The sequence below is a fragment of the Zea mays genome, chromosome 1, assembly GCF_902167145.1.
Source record: "Zea mays cultivar B73 chromosome 1, Zm-B73-REFERENCE-NAM-5.0, whole genome shotgun sequence".
Lineage (NCBI taxonomy): Eukaryota > Viridiplantae > Streptophyta > Magnoliopsida > Poales > Poaceae > Zea > Zea mays.
This window is the reverse complement of record NC_050096.1, coordinates 75,277,223-75,294,668: the sequence shown is the minus strand read 5'-3', so window position 1 is coordinate 75,294,668 and position 17,446 is coordinate 75,277,223. Positions and strand designations below refer to the sequence as shown.

The 17,446-nt window shown below is 46.5% G+C and overlaps 1 protein-coding gene across 1 annotated transcript; it reads right to left on the bottom strand.

Annotated features, from left to right (window-relative positions):
* Positions 1-4,056: 4,056 nt before the first annotated feature.
* Positions 4,057-17,446, bottom strand: LOC103636567 (chaperone protein ClpB2, chloroplastic-like). Its single transcript, NM_001347043.1, has 10 exons — positions 16,991-17,446; positions 16,477-16,695; positions 16,006-16,243; positions 15,541-15,736; positions 15,404-15,458; positions 7,081-7,231; positions 6,150-6,458; positions 5,763-6,028; positions 4,757-5,683; positions 4,057-4,621 (listed from the first exon to the last, which is right to left on the bottom strand). The coding sequence occupies exons 1-10, from the start codon at positions 17,240-17,242 to the stop codon at positions 4,298-4,300; spliced, it is 2,937 nt and encodes a 978-aa protein (NP_001333972.1). The 5' UTR covers positions 17,243-17,446; the 3' UTR covers positions 4,057-4,297.

The window sequence follows — 17,446 nt, the reverse complement described above, 5'->3', positions numbered from 1 at the left end:
AAGTACAAGTCTAATCAACATAAGCATTGAAGCACAAAGCGAAATGAAGACCAGCCAAGAGCCATCTACCGGACGTCCAATCTGTTGCAGATCAAATAAATTTCAAACCTAACAGGACATGGGTAGACCGTGTTATTGATCTCAAAGGCAAAACCGTATGATGATCTCTAAAGCATAAAGCTGATGATATAATGCTGAATTCTAAGGCATTCGACAAAGATAAAAGGATGATTTCTAAAAGCATGAGATGAAGACCTTTGAGTAGATTTTTTTAGTAATCCACTAAAAGCTCGGGGGCTACACCCATTGGGTGCACCTCCGGTGCACCCAATGAATCATTAACCCCAAAAGACAGAATGTTGATTTCTAAAGCATGAGATGAAGATAAAAATTATTTCTAAAAAAGCATGAGGTGAAGACCTTTGAGCGGATTATTTTCAGTAATCTACTCAAAGCTCGGGGGCTACACCCATTGGGTGCACCTCCGGTGCACCCAATGAATCATGAACCCTAGAGAGCATAATGCTGATCTCCAAAGCATAAGCCCGAGACAGAGCACCGATTTCTGAAGAATAAAGCGAAGACCGATGAATAATGACATGAGAGGATAACAGAAGATCGTTTTTACCGAGTTACTCCGAGTTCAGAAGCAACAACTCGATAGGCCTATTTTCAAAGCATTCCTTACCAAAATAAAAAACTACAAGCTGGACCTAGAATCTTTGGGCCGATTATTTCAAAATCAACTCAAAGATTGGGGGCTTGTGGGGGACAGATATCCCCCGAGTCCACTAGAAGGCTAGAAGACCTCGCGAAAGGCCTTGGGCCCATTGTTTCGCAAGGCCATCCCTTCGTGGGCCTGGGGAGGAATGTCTGGCAGAATGGATCGACACAAGATTGGATCAACTCAAGCCCAGGCGGTCCAGTGAATTCAAGCATTATCCACAGCAGTGATCTGATTCTCCCGCGTTGCGCCCTCAGACGTCGGAACTGAGTGATGATAAGTCGGTAGAATTATAGGAAGATAGGCTCAGTCAGTTCACTATTACTTAGGCAAACGTTGTTATCATATCCGCATGTAACGCCCCACGGTCGAGTATATAAGGCCTAGGGGGCACCCCCCTCGAACACATCTCACTCATTAGCCATCTACTCAACTCTTTGGCATCCCTCGTACTAGAGAACTCCCATGTAACCTACCACATAAAAGATCCACACCAGGACGTAGGGTGTTACGCATCTCAAAGCGGCCTGAACCTGTACAAGATTGTCTATGTCTCTCGTGCATCTAGCACGAACCATCGAGCTACAGTCGGTAACACCGTCCTACTCAAAAAAGCACCTCGAGGGGCAACCCTGGTGCGCGGTCGGACCCAAAACATCGACAGAACCTTAATGCTTGCAGGTCTCCTTGCCATGATCCTGACGCATGCCTAGAGGAGTGTCATGTTGTGTATGGTTGCACTCATCCGAGGGCCATGGAGGCCTACGGTGTAATGCACCTAGGGTGTTGTGCCTCCAACTAGGCATAAGCCAAAGCAAGACCTTCGGGATCATACCATACCCTCTCCAAAGCATGTCCCCCACCGAAGATAGCGGTGGGGAAGACTGTGTGAGATTCTGATGCTGCCAGTGGAGTGGCTCATGGTTCGGGTTCCTAGAGCTATTGTCCAAAGCGACTGCTCTAGCATGCGAGCATGTTGGTGTCCCCATAGTCACGCTACACAGTAAACTTCAAAAATAAAAAAGTGTCCTTCCCCTACCTATCACAATAAATGCCATCATGGTATGACACTAGGGTACATGAAGTATCGAAAAGATGAGATCTAAAGAGAATAGGGACGTAAACGAGCGGTGTGTTGGACCTAGGCGTGACCAAGAACTAGCACCATGTAGTTTATTGTTTAATATCCTACATCCTATTGCTACTAATGGAGTGATAAACATAAAGGTGATGAAGATTACAAGGTCAAGAATCAACTGAGCATCATGACCTCATAGCTCCCTCTTTTCCACTTGGTTGTGGTGAGAGTTCTCGCTTATCGATCCCTAGTTCATCTTTATGCATGTCCATGGATGTTGCTATGTTTTATCTTATATGAAGTGAGCTAGCTTCTATTGGATCTCCTCCCTTTTGGACCTTCCAAATCTCGTATATCTCTTGGATCGATACTCTGCTCCTCCTTTTATGGGCTAAGGGAGGAGAGAGGTTACAAGTTGGTTACACCATGGGTCCTATCAGTTAAGACCCAACAACCCTAATCTTCTGTTGGTCATGAAGTCGTATGCAAAGTTATGCCCTCAATTGTGGTATAGTGTCAGCCTTCTCCAGTGGCAGTCATACATACTGCAGGGGTAGGTATGTTATGTCGTAACAATTGAAAATAGTGTTCCTACTATTAGGTACGACGTTGTTGGTAACCGAAGTAGCAATCTATACTTGATAATACTTCCTAGTATGATGACACACCCATGCGTAGCTATAAGGCCGATGCACATATTGAATAGTAGTCTTGAGTACCTAGTTGTCTAAGTTGAAGGGATAGTGTGCCTATCAGACTATAATTTTGCACATCATATTATATGTGATATATGGAAGCCTTATCCAACACGGGAACTTATGAGACCATCAGGAGCATACTGTAGAAGTGGCATCCTTTCTCTAGGGGCCATCATAGCCTTGGTGGCGGTTAGCTATTTACTTCTATCTTGCGGGTGGCTTTATACTTAGCTGTTGTAAGAGTTCCTTTGTTCCTATGAGAGGCCCAAGCTTGAGTGGACTCAGGGCTCGACTTTTCATATTACCTGAGACCAAAGATCTTAGGGATTTGGGGCTACTAAAGAGCCTAAAAACTAAGTATTTCTACCATTGTTGCCCCAAGGCACGGAGGGCCCCAGGTACTCAGGTTATTTGTTGGGGATGCCCTAGACTAGGACTAGACATTCGGTCTATATGGGTTAATCGGTTCGGACTATTCTGGTTCTAGATTATAAGAACAATTTTTTTAGAAAAAATACAGAAACCGAACCTGATTAGACCAAAAGTTCGGTTCATTCTATTCGGTTCTTCAAAAACCCGAACAACAATTGGGGATCACTGGTCGTCATTGAACAGAGATGGAGCGGGTGACATTTCGACGGGAGGCCGGGAGCCGAGAGCAGCAGATTATCGACGCTTGTGGTGCATCCTGCAGAGCAATAGGATTGTGACTTGCGAGTGGGAGAGCTTGCTAGGCCTTGGGTTGTTGCCATCTTAAGAGGATTTGGGCTGAGCGAGAGCCAACAGCCGGAGAGGGAGTTTTCAGTTTTTTGGCATTTTTGTGTTTATTCGGGTTGGACGAATTAGAAACCGAACCTGAACCCAATACCCGAATAAATCCTATCTATGGACCGAACCCAAAACCCGAAACCCTAAAAACCAAAATCTGACCAATTCGATTTATTCAGATTCAGGTTCGATAAACGGATTCAAAATGTCCATTCCTACCCTATGACCATGGGGGTTAGGTATTATACCATTCTTGTGAGCTATGGCTCCTAAAAGTGGGAGTTTCAATGAGGCGTGTAGATGTTTTATGCCTTTAAAGTGTCCCTGGATCAAGTTCCGAGAGGTTTCAATCATACTTTGGGCGAAGACAAGGTGGGTTTCCGAAGCACAAGGTCTGAGGTGGATTGACGAGGATTGAAGCGGCTAGAGATTTAGTGGGTGTTTGGTTTGAGAAATTACTTTATCCAAATTGAGATGATATATCATGGACTCATTACTCATATTTAGTAGGATGACCTTATTTCTCATATTAGTACTAACTAACTACGAGGAATAAGGTGGTGATGGATCAACTCATTCTATTCCACAAATCAAACAAAAATATTGAAGAGTGAGAAGATAATGAATTGGCTCATTCCTCAAACCAAACGCCTCGTTAATCCGCTCAATCCTCTTCAATCCCGATGCAATCGAACAAAACCTCCTTTTGTTTATCGGCATCCTTAAATATGTCTTAACAGCATCCGGGAATATTATCTTCTCTAGGTGCTACAAACAATACATTCAAGGAAAAAGAGAAAATATGAGTTTTATCCCTGATGAGGACAGGAGACTTGTGGATACCACTTCCACTGAAAAGAAAAATGGCAGAAACAAAACAAAATTCGCTGCTCCATGTAAACTGAGCTGTACCATAGAACAAATTCTGGCTGTGATGCTCTACTAAGCCAAACGGAGTACTCTACCAGTTTGGCACCTTTATATGTACATTTTATTGCTCACGATCTGTAGAACTGCAACCGTGCTCCATCAGACAGCCGGCAAGAACTTCTCGCCTTCAGCAGCGGGCTTCGATTGCTCACCCACTTTCCGGAAAACTAGCTTCTGTTGCGGAAGCTGGCCGTTAGAGGGCACCGTGACCTGGGTGTCCACAAAGATGCTGTCCTCGTCCTTGAAATCACCTCTGAGGATGCCCTTCGCGAGTTCGTTCTCCACGTGCTGTTGAATCACTCTCTTCACCGGCCTCGCGCCATAGTTCGGGTCATACCCCAGGCTTCCCAAGAATTCAATAGCACCGGGTGAGACTTCCAGCTTGATTTTGCGGTCTGCGATCCTCTTCTGTACTCTTGCGAGCTGCATCACCAGGAAATACAAGAACAAATATGTCAGTCTATGATAGGTGGCATGCCGAGTAAAGATCATAAATGACATCTCAAGCCATATACTGATAGTTGTGAATGCAAAATGCTGCGGAGTACAAAGTGTTACCTGTAATTTGACAATGCTGTTGATCTGTTCTCTCTCGAGAGGCTTGAAGACAATATACTCATCTACACGATTCATGAACTCTGGACGGAACACAGATCTTGCAGCATCCATCACCCTCCTCTTTATGTTCTCATAGGCTGAATCAGATGATCCAACTTCTTCGTCCATGTTTAGTATATACTGCGACCCAACGTTGGACGTCATGATAATTATGGTGTTGGTGAAGCTCACTTTCCGTCCTTGAGAGTCGGTAACCCTACCGTCGTCCAGTATTTGAAGGAAGACATTGAACACATCCGAATGAGCTTTCTCGATCTCATCAAACAAGACGACGGAATATGGCCTACGACGAACAGCTTCTGTTAGTTGACCACCCTCTTCATACCCAACATAACCTGGTGGAGCACCAATCAATCTTGAGACTGAATGCTTCTCCATGTACTCGCTCATGTCAATCCTGACAACAGCTTCCTCAGTGTTGAACATAAAAGCTGCAAGGGCTTTCGCTAACTCTGTTTTGCCAACTCCTGTAGGTCCCATGAACATGAAACTAGCAATGGGACGGTTTGGGTCGGATAATCCAGCCCTGGATCTCTGAATGGCCTCTGCAACTGCTTTTACAGCAGGATCCTGACCGACAACTCGCTTGTGCAGCTCATCCTCCAGATACAACAATTTCTCCCTATCAGATTGCTTTAGTTTAGAAACTGGAATTCCTGTCCACCTGCTCACTATTTCTGCAATATCATCTTGGGTCACCTCTTCCCTTAGCATGGATTTCCCAGAACTCTGATATTCATCAAGCTCCTTCTCTGTCGCTTGAAGCTGGCGCTGCAAGGCATTCAGACTGCCATATTTCAGTTCAGCAGCACGATTAAGGTCGTACTCACGTTCTGCCTGCTGTATCTCCACATTTACCCTGTCAATCTGTTGCAGGTAAATTTAAGTCAATTGTCTGAACCAACTCTGTCGATATATTCAGTCATTGTGGAAAGGCAAACCTTACCTCTTCTTTGATAGATTGAATTTTAGTCATTACTGCTTTCTCATGCTCCCACTGCTCAGTCAATTGACGTTGTTTATCCTTCAAGAGTGATAGTTCTGCTTCAAGACGGGACAGTCTGTCCCTTGATGCTTTGTCTGTATCATTTGTAAGTGAGAGACGCTCCATCTCAAGCTTCAAGACAGCACGATCAATCTCATCCAGAGCAGTAGGTTTTGATGTTATCTCCATTTTTAACTTGGCAGCTGATTCATCAACCAGATCAATTGCTGCAACAAAGCATATCCTCCCATTAGAAAAATCACATGAGATCTTACATTAGTGGCTGTAATAATATCTCCTCATCATCTAGCAGGTTAGTAGCTTCAATTAAGAAGTCAAATAAATCACCTTTGTCAGGCAAGAATCGTCCACTGATATAGCGATCTGAAAGAACAGCTGCAGCTACAAGGGCACTGTCAGATATTCGTACACCATGGTGCAACTCATATCTCTCTCTTAGCCCTCGGAGTATTGAAATTGTATCTTCAACTGAAGGTTGATCAACAAAAACTTGTTGGAAGCGCCGCTCCAGTGCTGGATCTTTCTCAATATATTTGCGGTATTCATCAAGGGTTGTTGCACCAATACACCGTAGTTCTCCTCTCCCAAGCATTGGTTTGAGAAGATTACCAGCATCCATTGCACCATTTGTGGCACCTGGAATAAGATGAACATTCATAAATTACCTACTAGCAGAGACAGGTGTTCTATCGTTCATGTCTATAGTAGTAAAATTCACAGCAAGCTTCGACAGGCAGTTTCGTATTAAGATCTGCCACGAATTTGGATTTCTACATGGTTTGGCCTCCAGCATCATTTTCACTTTCATCATAAAACAGCAGACAAAACAGGAGGAAACATTGAGTGATATGACTGCATTGAATATGCTTCTTCTATCCACCCAGTGCACCTATAAGTAAAATATAGATAACTTGTTTGAATCTAATCCTGAATAACAAAACTAAAAAACAAAAAATATGTAGTCTCACATCTTAGTGTTATAAGAGGCTGAAATGCCAGCCCAAGTGGAATCAACACGAGTTCAATAGTTAGTGTGAGATATTCATGGGCTCATGCAAACTATATGGCTACACTCCAGGTTTAACGAAGAGCAGTGATGGTTCCCAAATCCCAATACTGGGGCCATACAAGATCATCGAAGGAACTTTCACATGCAAACATTTTTTCAAGAAATGAACAAATTGAACTAAAATAAATTAATGGCAATGCTGAAAACATCTAATAGTCAAGGAAACAGCAGTGCATCCTGCATAGTTACCTGCTCCGACAACTGTGTGAATCTCATCAATGAAAAGAACGGTCTGCCCATCAGAATCTGTAACTTCTTTGAGAACAGCCTTGAGTCTATCCTCGAACTCTCCACGATATTTTGCACCAGCAATCAATGCACCCATATCAAGTGCAATTAGCTGTTTAAAAGAAACAATAGAATAGAGAGTTAAAATTGACCTGTAAAAATGTTAACAAAAGTATCCAAAGCCAAGAAGGCACAGTGGTTACAATTTAAATGCACTAAAGCAAAAAAAAGAAAATCTAAACCCGCAAATAACTGGTTAGTAATAATTCAATACTTTGGAAACTGATTAAAATCATCTGTAGACATAAAAAACGATATACAATATCAAAGAGTTGGCTATGTGCAGATATTCCAAACTATATCAAAACGTCAACTACGGAGTATACTAATGGACATCAAACATTACCAAAATACTTGTACAACTTAAAGGACAAAGAAATAGAACAGGTGGAAGAATTGATTTCAAAATCCATGTTTAGATGAACTGAAGGGCAGGCCTCATGCAATGGTAAGGGCTGTCTTACTTTATCACTAGGACATGGTTTCAAATTATCCCTTCTCTAAACCCCACTCATGTGGGAGCCTCTGACATTGATATATCCTACTCATGTTCAGATGAACTACCTCAAAATTAATATTAGTTACAACAACAAAGCCATTTAGTCCAAAGCAAGTTAGGGTAGGCTAGAGTTGAGACTCAACAAAAGCCACAAATCAAGGTTCAGGCACGTGGGTAACTATTTTCCATTCGGCCCTATTCAGGGCTAAATCTTTGGGTATATTATATTCTTTCAATTCTCCTTTTATCGCCTCTTCCCATGTCAACTTCGGCCATCCCCTGCCTACGAAAGGGCCTCCAACGTAATGGTTAAGGCTTCCAAGTAGCACCTCCAGGTCCCAGGTTCGATTCCCCTCGGAGACTAATTTCTGGCTTGGTTAAAAAAATCACCTTGTTGTGCCCGCCCGCTCCTGGATTACATCCTGCGCGCCACCCTCCGACTGGGCCATTGCAGAGTAGGCGGTGACGGCCCGTTAATGATGGGGGGGGCAGGGTTCGGGGATTTTCTCGAGTGGGGACATGTTTCGGTCTCTTCTTAATATTATATCGGGAGGGCGGTCTTTCCATTACTATCTTGACTTAGAATTCCACTACGCAGTGGTGCCTCTGGAGGTCTCCGTTGGACATGTTCAAACCACCTCAATCGGACATGTACAAAACCACCTCAATCGGTATTGAACAAGCTTTTCTTCAATTAGTGCTACCCTAGCTTATCACATATATCATCTTGATTCTTGTATGGCCACGAATACGACGAATATACATATTTTCGTAACACTTATTTGTTGAACATGGCATATTTTTATAGACTAACATTCTGCACTATACAACATAGCAGGTCTAATCATTGGCCTATAAAACTTGACTCTTAGCTTCTATAGTACCATCTTGTCACATAGAACTCCAAATGCTTGGCACTACTTCCTCCACCTTACTTTGATTCTATGGCTAACACCTTCATCGATATCTCCATCTCTCATCTCTCTATAGAACTGATCCTAAATACCGAAAGACATCCTTACTGGCACTACTTGACCTTCCAAACTAACATCCCATTTCCCATATGTAGTAGTGCTGAAGTCGTATCTCATGTATTTGGTTTTAGTTCTACCAAGTGTGGGGAACAGATATCCCCTGGGTCCACTAGAAGGCAAGAAGGCCTCGCGCGGGGCCTTGGGCCAGTTACCTCGCAAGGCCATCCCTTCGTGGCCGGGTCAGAACTACTGGCGGAGTGGGCCGACCCAAGAAAGAAGCAGACTCAGGCCCAGGCAACCCGTCAGACTCGAGCGCTAAACGCAGCAACCGCCCGACTTTCCCGCGTACGGCGCCCTTGAATATCAGGGCGGATTAGGGATAAGTCGGCAAGATCGTAGGAAGATCAGTTCAGTCGGTTCACTATTATTTAGGAGACGCATGATCCTCGTGTACGAGTGGAGTACCCCACGGTCGAGTATATAAGGCCCAGGGGCTACCCCATCGTTTCCATCGACCATCTACGTATCTCATTAGCTTTTCTCCATTCAAGAGACTTCACTTGTAACCCACAACATAAAGATCTACACCAGGAAGTAGGGTATTACACCTCTCCAAGCGGCCCGAACCTGTAGAAAATTGTCTATCCATCTCGCATGCATCTAGCACGAACCATTGAGCTACAGTCGACAGCACCGTCCTACCCAAAAGCACTGCAAGGGGTAACCCTGGGTGTGCGGTCGGGCTCTAAACACCGACAGCTGGCGCGTCATGTATGGGGAGTGTCGTTGATCCAAGCTAGCTCAATGGTCATCACATCCCAATGCAAGATCGCTCTTCGCCCTAAATCCGTGTTCTGCTTCGGAACCATCTCGTCCATAGTGGATGAGAAAGGAACTCTGCACCGCATAGCAGACCCGTCGGAGAAGAAGCTTTCCTCGGAGATCCCCGGGAAAACCGGAGCAGAACAACGGGTGGCGCAGCCTCCCGCGCCCCAAGCGAAGATCGCCCTTTACAAACCAAAAATCGGGAGCTTACCTACCCGAAGAACTCCGCTGTCCACCTCATCCACAAAGGAGTGGACGCGGATCACTAGAAAGAAGGAGGCAAACATCCCGAGTAAGGGACGGGACCTCGCCGAGTCTTCTTTACGGCACCTTCACCCTCAAAGGAGGACGGAAAGAAACGCGCCATCACAGCAGCTCCTTTCTACCCCGACATCCTCTTCATCGGGGGGAGATTGGAGTCGACTCCCATCTCCGACGACGAGCCGACCATGCAAGGGGAAGAACCTCCCCAGCGTGAAGCGCAGCGACGAAGGAACAGACGCCGGAATGTTCGGCGACATCACGAGGCTAGGGAGCGGGACCCGGCACAGCCCGTATCCCGGGACGAAGTTTCGGAAGTGGGAGAAACTCCCGACGAGCGAGTACACCGAGAAAGACGGAATTCTCGCCGCCGTGATCACCGGCAGGCTCAGGACCGAGAGCGGGAGCAAGCCGAGCAAAGCGCAAGGTTGCGCCGAGAGAACCCTCTCTTCTCTCGAAACCTAAACCCCGACTTCGCTCGCGCAATGAACACGCCGAGTGAAGTTGGAAGGGTGCTGGCCCAAATAGCTGATGGCCTCCCGCGAACTCCAAACGTAGAAGGCTACCGGCGGCTGCTTACTCGAGCAGCTAATCACCTTCTGACCATCGCTCATCCCCCGAGCGACCTACGCCACGCCATCAACAGCCGACGATACGCGCGGAGCTCCATCAACGCTTCACGCTACCGACGGCACGAAAGTGAGATAAGGCATTGGGAGGAGTATGACCGGGACCACGACGTCCCAGCTCGAAGTCGCGCTACCCGAGTTGAGTCGGTTGCGGCCTCGACCAGTGGCCCGACCCGGGGATGGTCGAGACGACACACCACCGGGTCCCCTCCTCGGGACCGACCTCACGAACGCTAACAGGAAGACACATGCGGGGTCTATGCGCTTACTCCGCGTCTCCGAGCCATCCAGTGGCGCCCCCCAACTTCAAAGTCTCCAACATCGACAAGTACGAGCCCAAGCAGGACCCGGGGGGTTGGTTGGCCGTCTACACGACCGCCGCTCGGGCCGCCGGGGCGACGGAAGACGTAATGACAGTGTATTTGCCCAACGTCCTAGGGCAAGACGCGCTGCAGTGGCTACGACATCTGCCACGACACTGCATCGACGATTGGAGCGACTTCAGTCGGCGGTTCATCGCCAACTTCCAGTCTCTCTCTGACAAGCTGGCGCAGCCATGGGACCTCAAATCCATCAGGCGCCAGGGTGATGAAACACTCCGGTCATACCTCAAGAGGTTTCAGACCATGAGGAACCGCATTCCCGAAGTCGCCGAGACAGCGGTGATTGAAGATTTCTACCGGGGATCCAATGACTCGGCCTTCGTCTGAGCCATACTGCAGAAAGCGCCCGCCACCTCCGAACAATTGTTTCAAGAGGCAAACATCTACGTCACCGCTGACAAGCGGGCCCAGGACCTCATCGGAGGTACGAGACCTACACCACCCACGCCACGGCGCGACACGAACCAGCAACCTGACAGGCGCTGGGAGAAGAGGCCTCATGAGGAGGTACACGTCGTCGGACCACCCGTTGCTCGAGCCCGTGGTGCGCCCCGCGGAGGTGTACGGACACTGGATGAAATCCTCGACGCTCAGTGCCCGTACCACAAGGACATGCGCCACACCCTACGGAACTGCAGGGATTTCAAGCACTCCGTCGGACATGGCCGACCATTCCAGCCTCTACCACCTCCCCCACCGCGAGAAGGACCTGGCGAGCCCAGGCAGCCTCAGCAACAAGAAGGGGGAGGGGGCGGAGCATTCCCGCGCGTTGATAGGGAGGTCAACGTCATCTTTGGAGGACACGGAGCACAGGAGAACAGGAGGCAGCAAAAGCTCAACGACCGACAGATCCTGTCGGCAACCACCAGTGCCCCGGCTCCTTATCGGTGGTCGGAGCACGCAATAACCTTCAGCCGAGCGGATCAATGGCTCAACTTCGACCACCCCGACAAGTACCCGCTCCTCGTTGATCCAGTGATCCGAGAAAGCCGGGTGAAGAAAGTACTAGTGGATGGGGGAAGTAGCATTAACGTTACCTTCCCCCGGACGCTCCTAGCCTTGGGGGTCGCACTCAAAGACCTCACCGAGTCAGATACTCCCTTCTTCGGTATCGTGCGACTGAAAGGGAGTACCCACTCGGGCACATCTACATGCCCGTCACCTTCGTGACTCCGGAGAACTACAGAACCAAGTTCCTGAGGTTCGAGGTGGCACGCTTCGACTGCGGATACAACGCCATCATCGGCAGGCCGGGACTAGCAAAGTTCATGGCCATTCCGCATTACTCGTACATGATATTGAATATGTCGGGACCTCAAGGAATTATCACGGTGCGCGCTGACTTTCAAGGCGACGCGAAGTGCTTTTGGGGGGCCATCCAAGCAGCCCTCACTGCTGGGCCCCCGACAGCTCCCCTCGCACAGGCAAACATCAGGTCGGAGGAGGAGGGTCTCACAATACCCACCAATGAAGCTCAGGTCGTGACCTCTATACGGCCGGCTGAAGAGACTAAGAGGATCAATCTGGAATTCGTTGATGAGCGCAAGACCGCCATCATCAATTCTAGCCTTGATGACAAATAGGAAAGCGCGCTCGTCCGGTTCCTGCAAGATAACCGAGACGTATTCGCATGGCAACCTGCGGATATGCCGGGAGTCCTGAGAGAACTGGCCGAGCACAAATTGAAGGTCTATCCTCAAGCAAGGCCGATTCGACAGAAGCTGCGTCGTTTCACGCCTGACAAAAGGGAAGCTATTCGCGCCGAGTTAGCTCGCTTAGTGTCTGCAGGGTTCATTAGGGAAGTATTGCACCCTGAGTGGCTAGCGAATCCTATTCTTGTACTCAAAAAGAATAAAGTGAATTGGCGCATGTGCGTCGACTATACTGATCTCAACAAGCACTGTCCGAAGGATCCCTTCGGGCTCCCTAGAATAGATCAGGTAGTTGACTCGACTGCTGGTTGTTCTATGCTCTCCTTCCTAGACTGTTATTCCGGATATCATCATATCAGCTTGGCAAAAGAAGATGAGGAGAAGACTGCTTTCATTACCCCGTTTGGAGCTTTCTGCTATACCTCTATGTCGTTCGGCCTCAAGAACGCTGGAGCGACTTATCAGAGAGCTATCCAGACATGCTTAGCCGATCACTGGGGCAAGCGGGTGGAAGCCTACATCGATGATGTGGTTATCAAGACAGAAAACTCAGAAAACTTCATCGAAGATTTGCAGTTGGTCTTCAACAACCTGAGGCGCTACCGGTGGAAGCTGAATCCAGAAAAGTGTGTCTTCGGAGTACCGGCAGGAAAGCTACTCGGATTCATTGTCAGCCACCGAGGAATTGAAGCTAATCCAGAAAACATCGAGGCCATCATGAGAATGGAAGCGCCACGGTCGCAGAAAAAGGTGCAAAGGCTTACTAGATGCATGGCAGCCCTGAGCAGGTTCATATCAAGGCTAGGAGAGAAAGGGATGCCATTTTACAAATTGCTCAAGAAGGTAGACAAGTTTCAATGGACCACAGAGGCACAGGAAGCTCTAGAGGCACCGAAGAAGTTCTTGACCACACCACCAGTACTCAAGCCGCCGCGCCGAGCTACGCCCGGTCAGCCGGCAGAAGATCTGCTCCTGTACATCTCCTGCACGACTCACGTGGTAAGCACCGCGTTAGTAGTCGAGCGGGCGGAGGAAGGATACGCATACCCGGTGCAGCATCTAGAGCCTCCTGCCACAACTCTAGATTCCTATTTATTCCTGCTTGACTTTCATCAACTAGCACTACATCCAAAAAAGCACACACCAGGAATATCCATGTGTATGTCCCTTATGACCTCATCCATCACCAAGGTAAAAAGGTGAGAGCTCAAAGCTGACCCTTGATGTAGTCTAATTCTAATCAGGAAGTCATATGTGTCCCCTTCGCTTGTTTTAACACTAGTCGCTACATTGATATATATGTCCTTAATGAGTCCAACATACTTCATTGCAACTTTACGTTCGTCCAAAGCCCATTACATAGCATTCCTTAGTATTTTGTTACAAGCCTTCTCCAAGTCGATGAAAACCATGTGTAGGTCCTTATGCTCCCTATATTGCTCCATCACGTCTTATTAAGAAAATGGCTTCATGGTTGACCACCCAAGCATAAAACCAAATCGATTCATAGATATCCTCATTATTCCTCTCAAACAATGCTCGATAACTCTCTCCTATAACTTCAGAGTGTGGCTCGTCAACTTAATTTACTGATAATCGGTACAACTTTGAACATCTCCATTATTCTTGTCGATCGATACCAATATACTTCTCCACTTGTCATGCATCTTGTCCGTTCAGAAGATATGGTTGAACAACTTGACTAGCCATACTATAAATATGACCCTAAGGCATGCCTCAATTGGGATACCATCAAGGCCCATCACCTTAGCCCCTTTCATCCTTTTCAATGCCCTCTAACATCATATTCTTAGATCTTACGCGAAGTAATTATTGGTGTCCCCATTCTCCCCATTGAACAAGTTGCTAAAATACCCTTGCCATCGATATATGATCTCATCCTCCATCACCAAGAGGTGCTCCGTTTCATCCTAAATGCACTTGACTTGATTAAAGTCCTTGTCTTTCTCTCACAAATCCTAGTCATCCTATATATGTCCTTCTCTCCCTCCTTTGTACTAAGTGTCGGTAAAGATCATTGTACATCCTACCATTTGCCATACTTACAACTCGTTTTACGATTTTCTTTGCTACCTTGGATTTCTCTATGTTAACCACACTCCTGTCATGGTACATACATCTACAACATTCTTCTCCTCCTTAATAGCCCTTTGTACTTACTCATTACACCACCAAGTATGCATCACCAATAGGTGCTCTGTTTCATCCTTAATGCACATAACTTGATTGAAGTCCTTTTTCTTTCTCTCACAGACCCTAACCAAGTAACCATCCTATATATGTCCTTCTCTCCCTCCTTTGTACTCAAGCGTTGGTAAAGATCCTTGTACGCACTACCCTTTGCCGCACTTATAGCTCATTTTACGGTCTTGTTTGCTACCTTGGATTTCTCTATGTTGTCCACACCCTGTCATGGTACATACATTTACAACATTTTTCTTCTCCTTAATAGCCCTTTGTACTTACTCGTTCCACCACCAAATATCTTTAGCTCACATTTACTCCCTTTGGTTGCTCCACACACCTCTGAGGCTACCTTCCAAATGCAGATTGCCATCTTCTTTCCCAGTACCCTCTTTGATGACCCTTTCCTTGAAAACTTCTAACGTATTTCAGTTTCCATCATTTTGTTCTCGCAATCTTAGCTTGTTTATCCCTATGGGCGCACACCTGAGAACGGAAATCCACCACCAGAAGCTTATGTTGAGACAACACTCTCCAAGTATCACTTTGCAATCCAAGCATGCTCATTTATCATCTCTTCTCAAAATTAATATCAGTTGCAACATAAAAAAATGTTCAAGGATAGCTGAAGATTTTAACTTATATAAACGTCTAATTGGGGGATAACACTACATGTACTCTAGAACTATTACAAAATATCATAATACATGTGGAACAAATTCTTCAATAATTTAGCAGAGAATCCAAAATATGCTTGACCTTGAAGAACATAAATACGTAATACAGAATAACTTACTCGACGGTTTGTCAGAGCTTGTGGGACATCTCCTTGAACGATCCTCTGAGCTAACCTAAACAAGAAACAAAAAATCAAGTTAAGGGAATTATTTCGATAATCAATGATATGTTGTGTAAAAAGCATTGTTTACCAACCCTTCAGCTATAGCTGTTTTCCCTACACCAGGTTCACCAATCAGAACTGGATTGTTCTTTGTTCTTCGTGATAAAATCTGTATACATCTTCGAATCTCATCATCTCTTCCAATAACTGGATCAAGCTTCCCTTGACGTGCCATAGCTGTCAGATCCTTTCCATATTTCTCCAAAGCTTCGTACTTTCCCTCAGGATCTATTGAAAACACATATTTTTAATTTTTTATGTGAAAATATCTTCTGTTGTATCAGAGGGACACAGGAGTTCAAGGTAAAAAATTTCATATCAATTATGCATGGAAAGGTGATGTCTACTTCAGCAGACGCTTCATTACTTGCCATTTTCTTTGTGCAATTTACAGGAATATAGGTCACATCATGCAATTTTATGGAGCACAGACAGAGGAAGAGGATAGAAGTTGCAAGCATGTTAATGCCAGCATTGCAAGTAGGGGGAACTCATACCTTGATCGATTACATTTTGCTTCCCTCTAATCGATTCAATGGCTGATTTCAACGTCTTCACAGTAATCTGAAAATCCTTGAACAGCTGTTTCCCAAACCGCTTATCTTCAGCAAAGCCAAGGACTAGATGCTCAACTGAGACATATGAATCGCCGTACTCTTTCTTGAAGTCCCGGGCTCTTTGTATCAGAGCTTCTAAGTCACGCCCCAACATAGATCCAGGTTCTTCACCTAATACCTGAATCATTAAACAGAACGTAAGACAACTATGAATGGAAATTCCTTGTTTTTTGTTTCAACGAAAAGCAATATATAGAAAGATATTGAAGAATGTTGAGTTTATTGAAGTGGGAAAAATGTTTTTCCAGTTCTCTGATCATTATTCCGAGTTCATAGTAAGATGCATTAATCTTGCTAAGACAAACTGCATGTGAATATCAACAGAATCGGAGTGTGTTGAGGACGAAGCACCTTAGGCTGTCTCTGGATGAACTTCTCCGTGGCATCAAGAAGCCTTGTATTATCAACTCCTGCCTTAGAAAAAATGCGGCGGGCAAGGCCATTCCGTTGCTCCAGCAGGGATTTCATCATATGCTCAGTCTCCACAATCTGGTGCTTGCTCTCCTTCGCCACCTCAGGGGATGAGACAATTGCTTGCCACGCCATCTCAGTGAACTCTTGTTGTGTAATCTGTCAGCGGGATAGGTGCTGACGAGTGAGAAATATGTGTGTGTGTGAAAAAAATATACAATTTCCTGGCTCTTCATCAAAAGAGTATCAGTAGTATAAATGCTATGAAAACTACTTTTCGTTAATGAGAAATGGAACATAAATAAATGCATCGATGGCTGTATTACATGTACAACGACCGTGACATTAGGAATTGAAAACGGAACAAGCCAGTATATTTCTGTAAAATGAAATCAAAGAAAAAGAAGTGCGCAAAATCGGACTGAAAATGAAGGCAAGGAAAACGGGTCCCTACCCTGCCGTCCCGGCTGGTGGCGTTGCAGCGAACGGAGAGCGGCGTCCGGCAGAGCCTCTTCCCGACCACCGGAGCCAGTACCCCGCCCCTTCCTCCTCCCGTCGTCCTTAGTCCCGCCTTACCCCTCACATGACCCGCCCTCGCCGCGCCCCACGCCGCGGCTACGACCGGCGTCGGCACGGCCGCGGCCGCGGCGGGGGCGGAGGTTAGGAAGGAAAGTGCGTCGGCGGACAGAGGCGGCGCGGCGGCCATGGTGGGGCGCTGTAGTGTTGATGGCACAATCGTGATTGCTTATCAGAAGGTAGGAGGAGCAATTCAGACTGGAATGGAACTCTGGATTGGATGGTTTATCAGGAGAAATGGTATGGCATGGTATGGAACAGAAGGTCGCGGCGGGGCGGGACGAAGCGTGTATAAATCGGTGGCGGCGTGGAGGGTGGAGACAAGCGGAGGAGG

What these genes read in the sequence shown, in the direction of transcription:
- LOC103636567 (NM_001347043.1), bottom strand. Translation starts at nt 17,242, where the DNA reads ATGGCCGCCGCGCCGCCTCTGTCCGCCGACGCACTTTCCTTCCTAACC. An exon ending in GCAAAATGTAATCGATCAAG is followed by an intron (nt 15,737 to 16,005) that starts GTATGAGTTCCC and finishes TGTTTTCAATAG; the next exon opens with ATCCTGAGGGAAAGTACGAA. An exon ending in TCACACAGTTGTCGGAGCAG is followed by an intron (nt 6,459 to 7,080) that starts GTAACTATGCAG and finishes ATCTTATTCCAG; the next exon opens with GTGCCACAAATGGTGCAATG.